A 20,566-nucleotide genomic window follows, 5' to 3' on the forward strand; every position below is an offset into this window, starting at 1 on the left:
AATGAATGAATCCACACAGAAAGAAGAAATCAATCTGATGTAGACCCATAAGCTTTATATAAACAACAATCTTGCTTAACTCTGGATGTGTGTGTATGTGTGTATGTGAGTGTGTATGCATGTGTATCATACAGTCTCATTCAAGCCCCTAGATTACCTGTAAAGGACAGTTTGGTGTGGGTGAGGGAATTCTTTTTAATGACTGAGGTGAGGAGGACAGATTTGGGGGATCTGATATTGTGGGATCAGAGGAAAACAGACTCTGACAGGAGCGTTAGGATTTGTGTTTATGATATGATCAATATCCAGAGGTGAGACCACACACAGGGCACACCCCAGACCCAAGAGTCAAGGTGGGAAGAGTTTTGGCTATGATCACAGCAAGCTGTCTCCTAACTGAATGCAAGTCATCCAACTTGCTCTCCATTAAGCAAGGTCCTGCCGTTTATTAAACAAGCAGAGATGGGGTGCCTGGGTGGCTTAGTCGGTTAAGTGTCCAACTTCAGCTCAGGTCATGATCTCACGGTTTGTGGGTTCAAGCCCTGCGTTGGGCTCTGTGCTGACAGCTCAGAGCCTGAAGCCTGTCTTTGGATTCTTTGTCTCCCTCTTTCTCTGACCCTCCCCTGCTTACACAGTCTCTCTTTCTCTCTCAGAAATAAATAAAACATTTTTAAAAAATTAAACAAGCATAGGTGTCCTTTAGTGTTTCATTGGCAAGAAAACATTCTCTTATCATAGATGATACTTATATATCGATACACATTTTGAACAGGCAGAGTCATTGGTAAAATCAAAGTACATTTTCAGTGCTGCTCCTGTCTTTTGGTCACTACATCATCATGCCTGTGATAGCTCCTCACTATCTCTGGAACTCTTGAGTCCTTCCTCTGAAGGAGTTCTAACTGCATCTTTTGAGCATGTGATAAGTTAAAGAGAACAAAGATAAATCTGTAAGATTATGGATGCTTCTACGTCTTTTTCCTTCTCTGTGCTCAAGTGCTATCAAAATCACCTTTTTGGCCACATTCCTTCATTGCCTTTACTTCAAAGCAAAATTTCTTGAAAAAGAGAGAGTTAGAGAGAGAGAGAAAGGGAAAAAAACCTCTGTCCTTCAAAGCAAACCTTCTTGAAAGAGAGAGAGTTAGAGAGAGAGAAAGGGAAAAAACCTGTCCATACTCCAAAATCATTGATTTCAATGAGACCACTGACATTCCCTTCATGCCTCAAATGAAACTTATTTATAATGTGTAAAGCCCAAAGAGAGATTCAATTTCAATCATCTTTGCCATTCAAATCCAAGAGTAATGCTTTACTATTCCCCAAACACAGGAGCTATTTGACTTGTCCCTGCATTTGCTCTGTGAGAGGCATTAATAGTCTGTCTTCCTCTACCCGGGCATTTAAACTGCCGTCATCTTATTAAAAACATGGCCGGTAGATAGGATTGTTTTCTTCTCCAATAAAGATTTTTCACTCCTGTTGTCTACTCACTTACCAGCTGAGGCTGCATGTAAACAGTTTTCTTGGCTAATTTAAACTGATCTATGACTTGGGATAAAGAGAAAGGTGACAATACTGCCTTTCAGGGCCAACTTCCCCATATTTTGAGTGAAAATAGGCATGAAAATGACTTTCTTCTAGGATCAAATGACAACTTATGAAAACTCATATTGAAGCTGTGTTTAAAAATAGAAGCTAGGGAAGTAACAAGTTCTGCTGTTTGGTGAGAAAAAAAGAAAAGCCAGCAAGCAAGTGAACATTTTTAATCTTAATGTCAGTTTCAAGTTAACACTAGATGTATATGTTAAAGAATTGGAATGATTTTACAAAATAGATGTATGGCTATGTGTGCAGAAGATGGGTATGTGCAGCTATAGATGGGAGTCCTGGGTGCATAGAAAACATTTAGGCTCTGAGGGCAAACTCAGGAGCTAAGTGACTATGAGCAAGTAATGTCAATCTCTGTACCTCAGTTTCCTCAAAAATTCCCACAGCTACTATTCAGGGAATTACTGAGATGAATGTCAGGTATGTGGCACAGTGTACACACTTGACCAATTCTACTCCTTAGTTTTCCCTCTTCACCATCTGTAAGGCCCTTCCCATCCTACCTTTGAGTCATGCACACACATACACATGTACACAGACACACACAGGGACACACACACACACACACACACACATCCCTAGTGCCCCTTGACAGGAGAGACTGCTAGAAAGTTAATTCAAGGGCCTGCTCCTCTCAAAGGAGCTCCCATTCTGGTTGGGTCAACAACCCTAGTTTTGAATCTCCCTGAGTCTACCGGTTCCAATGCCTTGAACTCCTGCCTTCTCCCCTGCCTGCCCATGCTCCTCGCCTCCTTTGAGAACCACACGCAAACTCACTTTCTGTAGGCACACTCCCCTGCTGGCTCTGCCTTCAGGTTCATGCCCTGAGATGACCTTCCTCAAGCTCCAGCAAGCGGTGATCGCCCACACTCAGGGTTTACTCCGCCCACCCCTGTGCTCAGTATAGTTTATTCATCTGCACTTGTCACAGTGTGATGTTGCCTCCACAAATGTGTGTTTTCACAGCTTCAGGATGGAGGACCTTGTTCCTTCAAATAAATGATGTGGGTGCTCTAGGAAACCCCTCTCTATCTCCCAGAGTGCTCTGCCTAAGAGCACCGAACAGATTCCATAGGACAGTGGCCCTCACCTCTGACTCCTATTTCCCAGGGTCTCCTCTGGGAAAACCCCAGCTGCCTCTGGTCCAGTCCTCCTCCTTCCTGCTGACCCGTTCAACCAGAACATCCCAAAGCTGCATTTTGATCTTTGATGGGGGCATATTTTCCCTTTTCGTGCTTTGTGAAAAATGTTTTTGCTCTTCTTCCATATTCTACATAAATTTACAGATTGAGCTGATCAAGTCACATGAAGTATCTTTTTGGGATTTCAATTTTGGGGAGTTGCATTTAGAGTTTAATTGGGGGAGAACTGATATCTTTATAATACATCAACATTGCTTGAGATCTTCTGGGTTCTTCAGGTATTTGCTATAAAGTTCTTAAACATTTCCTTTGGCTTAATTCTTGGTACTTGATGGCTTTGTTGCATTTGTAAGTGGTGTCTTTATTGCTTTTATGTTTATCATCACCGATCTGGAGGAGAGTTATTCAATCAGGCACCTTGCTAAAGGATTTGACTTGAGGGGATTCTTCATAGTTCTACCAGTTTAAAATTTTTTACTCTTCTCTGTGGGAATTCTTTTGAACAAAGGGTTCTGCTATTAATTTTTTTTCAAGTTTGAAAACTCATGGGGAAGATGGTGAAAACACCAGATATTTGCTACTCAATTGTGAAGTTTTACAAGTGAGATGTCCTGGAATTCAGGTCACTGAGGCTGCTTGCTCACTGACTGCCCATTGCCTGAGCCAGACTGATAAAGCCTGGGACAGACATGCGGATGTCCCAATAATGACTGGAGGGGAGATGAGGGAGTAAAACTGTCCTTCAGGAAGCCAGGAGAAAGCCTCCCAGGATGCGCCCCTCACCAGTCTGAATGAAGGTAACATGAATGGAAAGTCATGGCAGCAGAGATGGACTCTGGTAACGTGAAGTGAATTTGCAAAGGGAAAAATCTGCCTGTCTTTCTAACAGCAAATAAGCTAGGTATGAGCACAGTGTCATTTTCAGACATCTCATTGTGGGATTCTGAAGGTTTTATCACGAAAAACAGCCTGAGGGGGAATCACATACTAGGCAGGGGGACCCGCTTTCCTAAACTGCCTCAAGCCCTATAGTTAAATAATCCTTCAGTTCAATTATAGCTCATTAGGCAAGTATTAGTCTTACTTTTGTGTTTCTCTGGTATCAAGTGCACTTGTCAGATTTTGCTCTTAATAGTAAAATTGTTTTTACTATGAAAAAAAAGGTAAATCAAAATTTTAAAATTCCACAAGGAAGGAGAAATTACTGGAGTTGTAGGAGATAATCCCTGAATCCACAGAGACTGAATGAGGAACTTCGTTTGCAATTTCCTTCGCAAATACAATTTAACATAAGAAGATGTGGGAGATGCTATCTTATAGGCGTTTGCTTTTGTAAAATGAGTGGAAGGCTAAAACAGTAAGCTTTTTTAGAATTCTGCAGTGATGTGACTCTTTGTGATTCTTTGACCATATAAAATTAGGCCTGTGGAATGCAACAAGTAAAAGAACCAAAGGGATAACCAAGGGAAGAAAAGGAAATGAAATAGAAGAACCAAGCATTTGGAAAGAAAAGCAGGAGGGGACAGGAAAACTCATCAAGAAGGCGAGAGACAGACAGCAAACATCTCCAATCACAGCAGTACCTTCAGAACCAGAGAGGGATTTAGTCGCTCATTCAGCAAATATTTACTGAGCATCTACTTCATATAAGTGCCATGCAAAAGGCTGGGGATACAATGGTGGCCACAGCAGATACAATGGTGGCCATGGCAGAAACGACTGCTATACATTCTTGAATGAACAGACAACCATCAACTGACTAGGACTTTGCTGGTCACAATCAGAAAGAGCCCCTTGGCAGGGCATGGACCAAGACAATGTACAAGGCCAGAGAGAGAGAGAGAGAGAGAGAGAGAGAGAGAGAGCTCTCCAGCAGATAAATTATAAAGGCAAGGAGTCATTTAATGCATTCAACAAGTATGTGTTGGGGTCCATGTGTGTGGGGTGCCCCATGTCCTGCCCTGCCAGCTATACCAGGGAGAGACAGGCAGCAACAACAAATAGGTACCTTCATGGTGACAAGTGTCGCAGAGAAATAATAGACTGGGTCAAGGAAGATCTAAAACTCTGCTTTATTATCATTGTTTTGATTTTGCTACTTTTCAAAGGCTAATGGAGTAAGGCCTCTCTGATCAGGTGACGTCTGAAGGCTGATTTGAAGGAAGGGAGGGGAGAAGCCATTTGGATATCCGGGGGAATAAAGAACATGTGCAAAAGCCCTGAGGTGGGAGTGTGCTTGGAGTTTGTGTGAAGAAGCTGGTGGGCAGCCAGAGAAGTGAGGAAGGAGAGGAGGGCTGTTAGAGGAGGAAAGAAGGGGAGGAGAGGGGAGGAGACACAGATAAAGGGAGGGCAGGAATCAGGGGGCCTTAGGGCTTTTACCATTGGTGAGATGGTCTCGAGCAGAGGTTGGGTATCTTTCACTTATGCTTTAGGGTAACCAGGATTCTTAGATGACAGGTTTGGTGTGTGTCTTTTCTGGAGGAGGATACAGGGCTACTGTTCAAAAGTTGGACTTGTGGGCCAACAGAAGGCCCTTCAAAACAGGGAAGGGAAATGTCCCATCTGTTCTCTGCAAATCAGGAACTGAGCAGACAGGATTAAGGTTACTAAGGACAGGAAGAAGAAGGGGCACACAATTGACTTTCACTGGGATCTACATGGAGTTCCATGTTTGGGGAGGCAAGAGTGGCCTGTTCTAGTTCCTTTGTAAGCTGGGGTGGTCACACAGCTCCATTCTGACCTGTGTGGTATAAGTGGAAGTCTGCTTCTGGGAACAGTACGGTTTTTCTGATTAAAAAAAGACAGCTGCACTGTCTTCTTCCCAGAATACTGGGATGCTGGGGGAGGGGGGAACTTGAGGGGAGCAGCTGCCTTCTGATGAGGATGGGAGAAACACACTTTGGATGGAAGAATGGAAAAAACAGAAGGACACTGTGTTCCTCATGGCAGAGGGGAACTGTGTGACCAGCCTTGGACTGCTTGCTCTTGGGCTTCTGGTTAAATAAGAGAAATAAAAATCTAAAAAAACGATTAATGCCAATCTGAAAAGGCTATTTATACTACATGATTTCATCTGTATGACATCCTAGAAAAGGCAGAACTATGGGGACAATATAAAGATCAGTAGTTGCCAGGGGTGTGTGTATGTGTGTGTGTGTGTGTATGTGTGTGCACATGAGACGCATGTACGGGCAAAGCATAGAGGATTTTTAGGACAATAAATACTCTGATAGTATAATGCTGGATATATTTCATTACACATTTGCCTAAACCCATAGAATGTACAATACCAAGAGTGAACCCCAAGGTGAGGAAGCTATTCATGTGTGGGGGTAAGTGGTGTAGGGGAACTCTTTGTACCTTCCCCTCAATTATGTTATAAACTCAAAACTTCTCTAAAAAATAGTCTTAAAGAAGCCTCTTAGTAGTGCCTGGGTGGATCAGTCGGTTAAGCATCCAACTTCAGCTCAGGTCATGATCTCATGGTTCGTGACATTGAGCCCTGCATCAGGCTCTGTGCTGACAGCTCAGAGACTGGAGCCCATTTCAGATTCTGTGTCTTCCTCCCTCTCTGCCCCTCTGCCACTAACATTATGTCTCTCTTTCTCCTTCAAAAATAAACATTAAAATTAAAAAAAAGAAGCCTCTTAAATTAAGCCATTACAACTGGATTCTATTACATGACACAGAACACAATTTTAACTGGAAAATCATTGCCAACAGCCAATGAGCACTAATTGAATGATTCTGGGGGTATTATTGTATTGAATGCTCCCCATAGAGCTTTGATGGTGGAACTATCATCATTCTCTTTTATAGGTGAAGAAACCAAGGCCCTAAAAGGTAGAGGAATACCAATCATAAATGGTCTCTGGTGGTGCTACCATTATCCCATTTTAAAAGTGGAGAAACTGAGGCCCAGTTAGGTTGAGAAACTTGAGCAAGGTCTCAAAGCAAGAGGTTGAGCCAAGATTTGAACCCAGGTAGTTTGATCCTTGGACCGCATGCTGACTTTGTTACTACATGGCCAAACACTAATGGCATTCCACATGCCTTGTCCCCACATCAGTGTCTCCATTCCATCACCCAGTCACTGGGCTCTCCTGGAGTTGCAGATTTAGCTATGGGATACCTTTTCCTGTGTCGAATAGTAGCCAGGTCATCCTAGATGGGGCGGTCAACAGTAACTCAGCAGCTGAGGGATGAGAATAAGGGGCACCGAAGGCTCACAAGAGTGGCTGCAACTCAAGGTGTGGGGGATGTGATGGGAGGGCCCAAGGCTAAGACAGGCCTTGCTGCAAAGGCGTATGTATGGGAAATTTACATCTTCCAAACTGAATGTGTGATTGGTTTGGGGATAGGTCAGAGCTCCCGCCATTTGTGCTGGAGTCTACACCGGAACAGAGAACACCGAGTTGGACGTGAGACTACACAAGGCAGCAGAGGAACACAAGAAGACTTGGCGACTTGGAAACACAGACCTGGAGTCAGGTAGATGCAGGTTCAAACTGTGGCTCTGCCATTGACTGCCTGTATTGTTTGGTGAGGCAAGCCACAGCCTCTTTACACTACAGTGTCCTCCTCTGAATGATGGAGGAGGGCTAGTGCAAGGATGAAATGAGATGATTTATATAGAGCACTCAATGTAGTGCCTGGCTCATAGTAAGCACTCTGTAAATATTCGTTAGTGGTATTATTATTTAGACAAATTGATAGTAGAAGCTATACAATCCCAAAGTGTGACTTCCAGCACCCTTATTTTGGGTTCATCAAGATGTATATCTTCATAAAGATCTTTATGATATAATGGCTTTTAGAGAAAATGTTAAAATCAATATGAGACACTGAGTATATTAGAAAGATCAATTCAGACAGCCATATTGTGATCCCAAAGATTGATAATGCTAGCTTTCTAGGGCTTTCTTATAGAAGAAACACATTCCTTATTCCAACTATTTACACATGTTATACGCACATACCTTTCTCTCATAAGCGATGTCCTATTCATTCTATGGCCCTGGAAAGGCACTGCTCAGTTTTGTTTTGGACTAAACCTTCATCCAAGGTAAGGTGACTATGGCTTTGTCCCTTTCCCACAGTGTAGTCTGTCCAAAGCACACCAATGAATACATGAGCCAATCAATGGTATGTGTCCCCGAAACAGATTGGATTAGATTAAAAGTAGTTTCAAATTCTCTGATGTCTTTCCATTTTGAAATAGAGTCTTCTCCTTCTCCCCTATAGTCTGAGCTGGCCTTTGTGGCTGCTTGACTGGTAGAATGCAGAAGTGACATTTAGGGATTTCTCAGGTTAGGTCACTGGAATCCTTGTAGCTTCTGTTTGGGCCTCTTGGAAGACTTGCTCTTGGAACCCTTAGCCACTGCATCTAACCATGCGGAAAGGCCCTGAGATAACATGGAGAGTGGAGGGTGGGGTGGTATCCAGTTGAGTCCAGCCTCCTACTCTAGTTCCAAAGGTGCCAGGCCCATGAATTAGGTCCAGTTGGACTCTCTAACCAGTCCATCTACTGTATAACAGCAAGTGACCTCCACTGATACCACATGGAACTGAAGAATCATCCCACTGATTCCGGCCCAAATTCCTGATCCATGAAATCATGAGCAATTATAATATGATGGTAGAGTCAGAGGCTTAACTGACTGAGCCACCCAGGCACCTGGTGCTTTTTTAAAAATTTATTTATGTTTAAGTTTATTTATTTTAAGCTTATTTATAAGTTTTGAGAGAGAGAGAGAAAAGGAGAGAGAGAGCAAGAGTGAGCATGATCAGGAAAGGGGCAGAGAGAGAATCTCAAGCAGGCTCTCAGCATGGAGCCTGATGCAGGGCTCGAACTCACAAACTACAAGTTAATGACATGAGCTGAAATTAAGAGTCAGAGGCTTAACTGAGTAATCCACCCAGGCACCTAGTGCTTTTTTTAAAACAATTATTTATTTTTAAATCTAGTTATTTTAAGCTTATTTATAAGTTTTGAGAGACAGAGAGAGAGAGCGAGAGAAAGTGAGAGTGGTCAAGAGGCAAAGAGAGGAAGAAAGGGAATCCTATATAAGCTCCACACTGTCAGCATGGAACCTAATGTGGGACTCTAACTCACAAACCCCAAGATCATGACCTGAGCCAAAGTCAGGAGTCAGGGCCTTCATGGACTGAGCCAGCCAGGTGCCCCAATATGGTGGGGCCGCTTCCATCTTGGCCGCTTTGTTACATAGCAATAGATAACTGAAACCCAAACACTGCTGGATCTTTTGACTCAGGTTCAGAGGCTGAACCATCCATCAGTGAAGGCATCTGTCAACAGCTCAATCACTGGGTGGTGGGAAACAGAAACACTTGAGTGGCACAGATGAGTCAAAGAGAAATGTCTATCCATGAGCCACTGGTCCTAGATAAGGTTTCCAAATGAAGGTGAACACTTCCTCTGTGAACACTGAATGTACGCCCTGTGGTGCCAGTGCCCATCTAGGTAAACACCAGGAGCAGCATTGAACTGACCTTCATCGTAATAGGAAGCTACAGCAGTGTTCACACCACCCACCAATGGTAGGACCAGCATGTTCTACGTTGTGAAAAGGTGACAGTTTTGCATAAGGACGTGTCAGTTCAAGTGATTAGATGCAGACTATCATCTAAGAGAGAAGGCTATTTCTGAGAGCAGTGGGTTAATTTCTTTTGGCTGTTCTTGGAATGGAAAACGATTGTGAATTTTGGGGGAAAAATACCAGAGCAATCTGTTTTCTTGGCCGCGTGCTATGGAGCAATTTTAAAGCATTGAAGTGCTTTCCATATTTTCTAATCACTCAAGTCCAGAACTGATTATGTGGCTCTCAGAGTTCTCACAGACTCATACTGCTAGAGTGCTCCCTGTCTTTCAGGGAGAGGTTTCACCTTGAAAGCAGGCGCTGGATTCAGAAGGCACATCTTGCTATAGCAGGAACAAGCACTTTAATTGCACACGGCCCCACAAGGGCCAGGTGTTTCGGAAAATCACTGATGGCCCGACTCCGAGATGAACCCAGATTCATTCTGTCTTATCTCACGGAAACAAAGCATTACTTCCCCCACCAAACAGGAAGAACAACAAAAGGCCCCACCAGAACCGAAGTCTCCCAAACACACACCAGGGAAAGTTAGGTTGTGGAGGTCTCCAGGCAAGGATGGACACACACACACACACACACACACACACACACACATTCGTATACGCATAGAATGTCTCTGGAATGAGTCCTGAGACATTGGTTACCGTGTAGTTTTCTCTGGGAAGAATTGAGGACTGGAGAAAACTGGGAGACTGATGGAGGAGGAAGACATTTTTTTAATCTTAGCCTTTTGCATATTTTAAATTAAGAAGAACCATGATGAATTATTTTTTCTGAGTAATGAAATAGGATAATTCTAAACCTGTATATGGTTCTTATGACTTGCTAGGCAATGCATCAAATGCTTTATGCATATTCACTCCTTTAATCCTTACAACAACCTTATGAAGGAGACATCCTGATTTTACAAATGAGGAAATGGAGGTACAGAGGGGTTGAGTATCTTGTCCAAGGTCACACAGCTAGTAAATGCAGAGCTGGGATCTAGACCCACAGAGTTTGGCTTTGGAGTCCATCCTCTTAATTACTATATAATGCTGCCTTGCAAAAAATAAACATTCTCAGTTGCCTGCTCATAATCAAGTTGGCACAGTTAAATGGTTCTTTTCTTCTCTTGTGTGGCCCTTCAGGATGATGGGGGTGGAAAAGAGAGTGGCCCAAAATAACCAAGACATCATTTTAAACCCACGGGCATTAGAAGGCTTTGAAATTTTGTGACTATCAGGTCAAAAGCCTGACTTTGGCCACCTTGCTTAATCTTTCTGAGTTTTAGTAGCTACTATGCGCCAGGTACTCTGCTAGAGTTTGGGGGGAAGCTAGTGAATTAAATAGAGTTCCTGCTCTGTAGCAATTTACTGCATCCTCAGGGAGACAGGCGGTAAAGAGTCACACAAGTTATAATGTGAGCAATAAGGAAAAATGAAAGGGTGTGCTGAAATGAGGAGTGGGGCCCTGACTTGTACCAGATGGTCAGGAAGTGTCATGCAGACAACTTGCTGAAGAATGTGCAGGGAAAGTGGAAGAGAGTGGGAGAAAGAAAAATATTCTGGGTGGGGGGAACAGCCTCTGCAAAGACCCCGAGGCAGGAAAGAAGTACCTGACTGGAGACAGAGAGACCCCCCATGGCTAAAGCAAAGGGACAAATTGAGTTTGGAGAAACAGGCATATCCTATACACCATGATAAGCATTTCACAATTGTTCCAAGAGGCGTGGGAAACCACTGCAGGTTATAAGCAGGAGTGGCATAATTTGATTTACTTTGTAAGAGGATTACGTGAGGGGTGCTGTGTGAATAATACACAGAGGAAGAGGCAATGAGGTGGTGGAAATCCAGGGCTCTGCAGGAATCCAGGAAAATGATAAGGATAGTTTGGAGTCAAGAGCTGGCAGAGAGTAGGTAGATCTTAGATCTATGTTGGTGGTATGAGATTTTATGAAATTAGAATAATAATGTTGGCTCTGAAGTGTAGTTATAAAGTATAAATTCACTGGGGTGACAATGCTCTGTCAACTGTCAAGGGCTAGACAAAGGCAACTATTACTATAGATGAAGAAACCAAGTACTAGAGAGACTGTCATTTGCCCAATGTCACACAACTGCTTAGTGGCTGGGAGGAAGTTGACCTACCATCCCTTCCTTCCCTTCTCTGGGGGAATGGGGGGGACCCAAGAGAAGGAGGAGAGGGCTAGTGACCACATGTAATTCCTTGTCTAGTGGGCCTCTGGGTAAAGAGAGTAATTATATTTAGGATGCTCCCAGCTAAAGATTACCTCTAGCCAAGAGGACTCAGGGTCTATGAAGCAGGGCTCCTTGGAGAATATCATATCAACTATACAACTCTCTGTGGGAATGAAATGGAGATGTTTCAGAGTCAAAATGCTCTGTAGTAAGAGGTGACCCCATGATCCCCACCTATTATTCTGGGTGAGAGGTATGTATTGAGTGAGGGAAGAACGGACCTAGGGAGCCATTCTTGTGAGGTCCCCTGAATTTTTTCCTTTATCAGAATCTCTTGATGACCTGTACCTCTGAAATTATTCAGCAAAGCTTTATATTGAGTAAGAGCTCAGATTTATGTGACATGATTTGACAATCTCATCCCACATGTCCCCGGCCATATTCCTCCAATGATCCCTGTTGGCCCCCATGTAACATCAGGTCCAATTATAAGGTCCAGAGATGAAAGGAGAACAGACTAGCTTACATTTGAACCCCCTGTTAGCAGCCTAACTGTGATTCATTTGACACATAAGATAGCTACCTACTGGAAACTTAATTGTTTTAGGATAGTTATGCAAGTTAAGAAACACAGTGGGTCTGCCTTCATTGTGAATGAGTAAAACTTGGAAGAAAACAATATTGGATTCTTTGTGATGGTTCATATGATTACCCTAGGAGATGAACTAGGCCTTTCAGGTCCCCAGTGACTGGTCCTAAGCATTTACCTTCGAGAAGGCTCTTTGGATGCTCACCAACCACCCTCCAACTGTCAAAGAATCAGGACAATTTAAACGTTTTACAGTGAACATCATTCCCCAAACTATTCAGGACCCTATTAAGCATGGAGTTTCTCTCTCTCTCTTTCTCATTTACTTATTATTAAAAAAATTTTTTAAGTTTACTTTTGAGAGAGAGAGAGCAGGCAGGGGAGGGGCAGAGAGAGAGGGGGACAGAGGTCTGAAGTGGGCTCTGTGCTGACAGCAAAGAGCCCAATGTGGGGCTCGAGCTCCCAAACCTGAGCCGAAGTCGGACACTTAACCAGCTGAGCCACCTAGGTGTCCCCTTCTCTCTCTTTTTTTAAAATGCACAATAAATCTTCATACACAACTTCATTTTGGAACTTAGGAGGGATAATGAAAGAGAACCATCACTCTAGCTGGAAGGGAGAGAAGCCTTTTTGTGTTCTCTTCCTCATAACAAACTATTTATGCTGGAGGCATCAAAAGAGAACCAGTACACAGACCCCTGATCCTACTCTTGGTACCAGACTCTCCAATTGTGAACAGAGCTGTTGCAGATAAAGCATGCCAAGGGGCCAGCACTTCCTAGCAGATGCTCCACACGAGGACACTGGCAGCTTGTGTGTTGGAAGCGTAAACATATTTTCAGAAGCGAAGCCGTTTCACATCCTCTTGACCCCCAAACGAGCTCCCAAACTAACGCCTGACATTTACCTTCAGCGAGTGGGTCAAGGGTGTGAATCATGAGCTGAAAGATGCTATTCCTCATGAGGCTGTTGTGGAGGGAGGCAGAACTTCCACCTCGCTGGAGACGTGGCTTGGCCTGAGCAGAGAAACCAGACGAAGATGCTGTTAGTTCTCAGAAACTACAGGCAAGTGTACTACAGATAGGATCTCACTCGGTCTGGCGGGCACTCATTTCTGTCACATGATCGCACACCATTGGATGAAAGAGTTTCAAAGTACATTTCAAATCTTACTTTCTCACATCCTAAGTGGATCAGTTGCTACTGTGTTTTGGGGGCTGGGGGAGGGGAGCTTAGTAAATGCTAGTCAATGTGCTACATGCTTTGCCTCCATTACTTTTCCTCAATCTCAAAAGAAGCCCTATGAACTAGCTGCAGTCACTATTCCCTGTAGAAAGAGAAGGAAATTTTGTCTCAGAGAAGTGAGATGAGGTGTCCAGGTCACAGAGATGAAAATCGAAGAATGGATCTCAGGTTTGCTTCTCTCAAAGTCTGTTATTGAACCAGTGGATGATGCCTAAAATATTTGAACTGTACACCCTATCCATAAAATTTTTGAGTATGCTTATAGGTACTCATTGCTATCTCTATATCCACACATACTAAAATAGGAGCATATGTAGTATAAAACATTTGCAAAAGCAGAAATTATGAAGAATATAGGAAGTAAATGATAGAGCTGCTAATATTTTCTCCTTGCTCCCCAAAGGAACATCTTGCATATCCCCTGGAATACCTCACCTCTACCCTGAGAACCACAGCCTATGGTGTGTATTGAGTGAGATTTGAAGAGAAAGAATCTCTTATTATGAATCCACAGATAACCTTCCTGATGTCCAAGGGGGGCTTCCTTTTGTGTAAACTACTAGTGCGACCCTTTGGCTAATTACATTAAGCTGACAGGTAAGAGGGGTAGAAAGAACTTGTAGATTTGAGGTTACTTACAAACTCTTTTCATGGCATCTTCAAAAGCAAATCATCTAAAAAAAGAAACCCTAAACCGTCTGGATTTGATGGATTTTTTTATCCTGACTAGGAACTGCTTTCTCCTTCTGTGGTTGAGTCTGTGCTAGTTCACACAGGGAAAGAGGCTTCAGACGCAGCTGAGCTTTCCAGACAGCTGGGTTTTAGAGGGAGGGAGGTAATGTAGTGTGAGGGAATTAATTGCTTATTGAACTTCTCATCCAAAATTGTGACATAAAATGTGTGTGGGGGGGGCAGGTAAAAATCAAACACGATTTCCTACAAAGTGTTCCAACCATCTCCATTACAGGGTTTTCCAATGTATTGCATCACACTCAAGACCCACAGGGGGCTTTCCAAGAAGAGTCCCACAATCAAATACATTTGGCAAGTACCACCTCCTAGACCAACCCACCATTAGCATTTTAAGATACACACTGGACTTCTAAATGTAACACTAAGGAAATTTCGTTAACTTAGTTGTCTTGGACAGTGCCCATAGGTCCCTTATGTAGTAGAATACTTATTAACAATCATGGTCCATACACTGGGAGACAAACATAGAACCCACAGTAACATGAAGTATGGGTAAAGTGCCAGGGTGAGATACATGGAGAAATCGGAATTTCTCAGTGTGATTTTATTATAATTGATATTCTCTCAGAAATCATATTCTGAACTCTGATTGAAGAGGAATCAGAGGGGATTACCGATGTCTCAATTGTGAACCAGATGACAAGCTCCTCAAAGGAAGAGACTGGGCCTGTATCTCTAGTCCAGCACCAGATCTGGTTTATCCTAGGGGCTCTCACTGAATCTCATAAGTCTCTGCTCTGAGCACGACAGGAGGAGGGATGGGGTCATATGTATCTTTACTACTAGTATTTTTTCAGTCTTAAAAGCCTGTAACATTTTTTAATGCCTTGTGTTATTTGATTCAGATGATTAAGGCTCAGAGTATTTTAGGGGCAAGGGTAAGAGACTAGAATAGAGTTGAAATGTAATCACTATTTGACGGCTGCACATAAAACTCTGAAGGTCATTTCCTTGCCATGTTGCACATTACAGAATGTGATGTGTTAATTGGACAGGAACTGGAAACTGTGTTTGTCGTTAATAATTTGTCATAACCACTGTTACTATGCTCACTCTAGGAAACTGGAAGAACCTTGCTGTGGATATCTTCATTAGCGAAGGATTCTCTCTATAGAAGAACATAAAGCATTCTTTGGGGTATTATATATATATTAAACACACAGCTCTCATGCAGCATTTCTTTTGATGGAACCAAAAGAAATTTCTAACAAAGACTTAGGTGCATGCAGATACACAAAGAAAACAGATATTAAGCATTCAATCCCATAACCATCCCCAAACTTCAGTTCAACCTCCCTTGGGATGCAATCAGGAAATATTTCACTCTTTCAACTCCTATAAAAGTTTATGGCAAATGAAAGAGTGAACTCAAATGTTTTGAAACCTAGTTCCAGAAATAATTTGAACATCAGTGAATATCAGAACACAGTTGACACTAATTATAGGACAGATTAAACCATTTACGTATCCCAAGGGGGAGGATGGTTTGTTGAGCACATGAGCTCTCCTCCCCCCTCCCTGGCCCCACACTCTCCACAGGCACACAAACAGGTACAGGCAGAGCCGCTGTCTCCTACCGGTAGGGTCTGCTCATCCTTGTCCCTGGCTGTAGATGACTGCATGAGAGAAAAAGGCAAAAACAAAAGACAAATAAATACATGGTGAATCACACAGAGGTTTTACATTTAATGACAAGCATCAGTTATAAGGAAAGATTGGTTCTTTCTGCTTCTGGGAAGGAAGGAACCAACACAGAGGGTCAACCAGTATAGATTACTAGCCAATATATAATGGCTTATTTAGGCACATGGTACATTCTCCTGAACACTCAAAGTTGGATGACCAACGCAAATGCCCAGCAATTGAGGGCAGTTCAATCAATTATGGCCCATCCATGCAGCGGAATACCATGTGGTCATTAAAACAAATGAGGTAAGGATACTTGCATAGACATGCAAAAATATCTAAGATATACTGCTCCAGTGAAAAAAATTAAAATCTTATTTGTCATCTCATGTTATAAATGAAAATAAATTAACAATACTTCGGTATACGTAACAAAAAAATTCTGTAAGAATCATACCAAACTTTTGCTAGTGGTTATTATTGGTGTTGGGATCACAAGGAAGAGTGTTCTTTCAAGTATTCTGGAGAGAGTCCACATTCACCACCCCACATATGGTAAATAAAATAAAACCTGAAGAAGTTGGACCACTGGATTAAAGACTAAGATCATCACACACAGAATTCGGATAATATACCTTCTCTGCCTCCCTGACTTCAAGTTTGCCACTCTAAAAATGGAAATATTTGTCAAGTAAAGGGAAGTTGACTAAAACGCAAGGGTGCCTGAGGGCCTAGTCATCTGTTAGGAGAGAACACTACTCCGACAAAGGGACATCGGAGTTCTAACATGGCCCAACTGGATGGCTTTGCTTTGCTAATTTAATATGTGCACTCCTTCAGCAGAACCAGGGCACCACCCTGTGATCTTTCAAATGAGGTAAAGGTGCCCTGTGACCTTCTTTATGCTCAGACTGCTGTTGTCACTACATCTCAACTACAGGTGCACACAGCAAGAACAACCTGGAACTCTACTCCCAGTCTAGTCTCTGGTCCTCCCCATTAATGTCTTTGGTAATTTACATCTTCATGAATAATCAATCACATGCAGAGAAGACCACCCAGTGCAGAGCTGTTTTTGGAAACTTCACAAACCCTAGGTTCTCCTTTTTAGTCCTACCACGCGTGTCTTTTTTTTTTTTTAAAGGGACAGAATTTTTTTTTTAATGTTTTATTTATTTTTAGGAGAGAGAGAGAGACAGCGTGAGCAGGGGAGGGTCAGAGAGAGAGGGAGTCACAGGCTGAAACAGGCTCCAGGCTCTGAGCTGGCAGTCAGCACAGAGCCCGACGCGGGGCTCGAACCCATGAACTGCGAGATCATGACCTAAGCGAAAGTCGGACGCTTAACCGACTAAGCCACCCAGGCGCCCCTACCACACGTGTCTTTACGTAAGGAGGTTCAGATACTCCCATGCCCCACCTAAAATATACATTTCCATGTAAAAAATGGAAAGGATTCTTAGAATCATATTTCAAGTTATTGGCTATGTGTAATTCAGTTAACTATGATCAGCATGCTTGAAATCTTGGAACAAGAGAAATTGAATCCATAATTTTTTTCACATAGAATGTAATTTTAAGAAGACTAAATTTCACACTTAATGAAGTTGATATTAAATATTTGCAGACATCCAATTAAACATTTAATATTCTTATAGATAACTTTTAGATTTTAGGGTCAACACCAACATATTTCTCCTGGTTCTGAACATTTCTGTAGGCCCTTGAAGAGCTTGTAAACCTCAGGCCTAGACAGAATTGTACTGCACTGGTGATAATTTTTGAGCACAGCCCTTGGGTGTTCTAAATTTGCCTCAGCCCCCTGATTTGGGGCTCTCTCTCAGAGACTTCTCTAAAAACTCGAATGAGAAACTATCACTGATTCTCTAGTCCCCAGGAACACGCTTGGAGATTGAAGTGGACCTGAAATTGTTCTTTGATTTCCCTTTTTGCTCTGAAGGCTCTGTATGATCCGGCTTCTCTCTGGCAGGTCCTTTCATTTTCTCTTCTTCTACATCAGACAGCTCAACAAATGGCCCCACATTCTACAGAACATTCCCCCCAGGGAAGTATCCAGTGCAGCAAGCCCAGCCTTTGGACATACACTGAGATTAACTGTCAGAGCACGCCTTTTCAGTTAGCAAATTTACACCTTGTGGCTAAATGGCAGACAAATAATTAGGAGCTGGAATGGATACCACAGCGACACTTCAGAACATGAAGGGACAGGATGAAATGGAACAAAGAACAGGGTGGTCTTTATAAGAGCAAAACCATAACCAGCTAAGAGTTTGCATTTTAAAAAACCTATATTTAAAGACAATATTTGAGGAAGGAAAAAAAGATTAAACCTGTCTTTCGGTCTGAAAGGGAGAAAAAAATATCTGCCCCATTGACTTCCGTTTTCTCTCACAAGACACAATAAATGGAAAGAAAATGCCTCGTACATAGATTCCACAAAGAAATAACAGAGTGCAGAGAAAGGTCTGAAATCCTTTACAAAGTCTCCCACTGGTGAATGTCAGCAGAAGTTGACATCATTAGTTTTCTCTCAAGTGTAACTTGCAGACATGAATATACATCAGGTTACAACATGTATAGTTAGGAATACATCTAAATGGCAACTGAAGCCATTAAGACACCCCACTACTTTCCTTTTATGCAGCCCTGTTGTAAAAGAGATGAAAAATGAACCAATGATGATAACGGCTCATTTTCAGGGGCTCACCTATATCAACTGCTAATTCCTTATGCTCACCCGACGTGGCCTCTCTTTAACTGCATGGTCAAGCAGTGGCCTCACAGCCCTAGCAACGTGCTACTGATTATATTAGGAATTCAATTTTAAAGTTTTTTTTAATGTTTTATTTATTTCTAGGAGAGAGAGAGAGAGAAAGAGACAGCGTGAGCAGGGGAGGGTCAGAAAGACAGGGAGTCACAGACTGAAACAGGCTCCAGGCTCTGAGCCGGCAGCCAGCACAGAGGCCGACGCAGGGCTGGAACCCACGAACCGCGAGATCATGACCTAAGCGAAAGTCGGACGCTCAACCGACTAAGCCACCCAGGCGCCCCAGGAATTCAATTTTAAAGGGGTTCTAATTACACTAGAAGTAACTGGTGAAGATAACAAAGAAATGATCCAAATGTGTATAGCCGATGTTTACAGGCCTGCTGTGTTTGTAACCGCTGAATTACTTAGCTCACTATCTGGGTTTGGGGTTGACCTCGGTGTTGTGAATTTATTTTCAGGGCCACTGAACATCTGACAAGTTTATTTTTAACCCACTGTCTACCACAGAAGGCAGCTTCTTCAACAGAAGACTAAGGGGACTTCATGGATTAATCTGGACCTTCTTCTTATGCATTTTGCTTTTAAATGCCCTTGATTTTATTTTTATTTTATTTTTTTACAAATAGTTTATTGTCAGATTGGTTTCCATATAACACCCAGTGCTCATCCCCACAAGTGCCCTCCTCAATGCCCTTGATTTTAAACACACCAACGTATCATACATCTGGGCTGTGCCAATTTGAAAGCCCAATGCCTGGTGGTCAGTTGAAAGGCTGTGCTGGCTACAGGAAACATTTGTCAAGCCAACTGGGAACATACATGGGAATTCTTGAGGAATATTTAAAAGGATTCATAAAATGCACCTCCCAGGGTCACAGGTTGGAGCTGTGGTGTACCAACACAGACCTTCTTCTCCATTCATAAAAGTAGGACATCCACCAGGCCAGGATATAAGGGATATTTCTTTTACTTAAAAGGAAGTATTCTGTAATTCAACCCTTTATTTATAATAAACTGGCTTCCTCCCTAATATACCACAAGTAATTAAGCAATTGAACCACTGGAATGATGCCATTAGTATCTGTTGTTCTCCTCAGCAGAAGCCCCAATTCTATATGGGAATCTCGCTACTTATTTGACAGGTGCCTTGAAAGTACCCCATGCCCCATTATAAAACCAATAGCCCATTCAGAATGTATTTTTAGCACTATAAATCATTCATAAATCCTTAAATGGTCTCTCTTCCTTTGACCGCCAGAAGCCACTGGTTGAGAAATGATTTCCTTGGCTACAACATGTTTGATGTGACTTTACACAGAGCTTTACTCCAGATACAGGCCCCCACCTCCACTGCAGACACATCAACATTAGGCAAATATGACAGTTTAACTGTGTCATAACCACACAGCCTATGTTTCACTCACATTATCAAAAGGGTCACTGGGAAGATGTCATATGCCAAAAGACAACTGTGTAAAGTAAGGGGTGGCTCCTCTGGACAGTGGCATGGCATTAGATATAGTCAGATAAGCAATTATTCACAACAGTAAAGTAACATCCATAAACTTCTGCCACTATAAACTCTCACTAGATCCTGTGAAATGCGCCAGAATTTATTGTGCCAAAGGCCCAGAAGCACTGTAAAGTCCATAAAAACAAATTTAAATGTATCATTATTTTGTCATAAATGTCACCTAAAACACAGATGCCAGTGATTAGAAATATTAATCCAATATTTGACTGACATTATTTTGATGTCCTGGAATTTAGAAAGGTTGGGTGTAGGGGAATGATGGATTTTCATTAAGAAATTAACAAGGTGGGAGATGGGCATGGAGGAGGGCACTTATGGGGATGAGCACTGGGTGTTATATGGAAACCAACTTGACAATAAACTATTAAAAAAATAAAAAAAAAGAAATTAACAAGGAAGTTTGAAATACTGTCTCCTTTTTCTTTCGACACATTTAGCTGTAACAATAACTTTGTTTTTAAAATAAATGCTTATTTATTTT

The 20,566-nt window shown here is 42.4% G+C and overlaps 1 protein-coding gene across 1 annotated transcript in view; it reads right to left on the bottom strand.

Moving 5' to 3' along the window:
- SLC24A2 (solute carrier family 24 member 2) overlaps nucleotides 1–15,759 on the bottom strand; it is a 94,640-nt gene extending 78,881 nt beyond the window's left edge. The window contains exons 1-2 of the mRNA XM_077765088.1: nucleotides 15,715–15,759; nucleotides 13,047–13,155 (exon numbers count right to left, since the gene is read on the bottom strand). Of these exons, the coding sequence (XP_077621214.1) occupies nucleotides 13,047–13,155; nucleotides 15,715–15,759 (154 nt within the window). The remainder of the gene's footprint in view (nucleotides 1–13,046; nucleotides 13,156–15,714) is intronic.
- Nucleotides 15,760–20,566: the final 4,807 nt, after the last annotated feature.

The sequence above is a fragment of the Crocuta crocuta genome, unplaced genomic scaffold, assembly GCF_008692635.1.
Source record: "Crocuta crocuta isolate KB4526 unplaced genomic scaffold, BGI_CrCroc_1.0 scaffold687, whole genome shotgun sequence".
Taxonomy (NCBI): domain Eukaryota; kingdom Metazoa; phylum Chordata; class Mammalia; order Carnivora; family Hyaenidae; genus Crocuta; species Crocuta crocuta.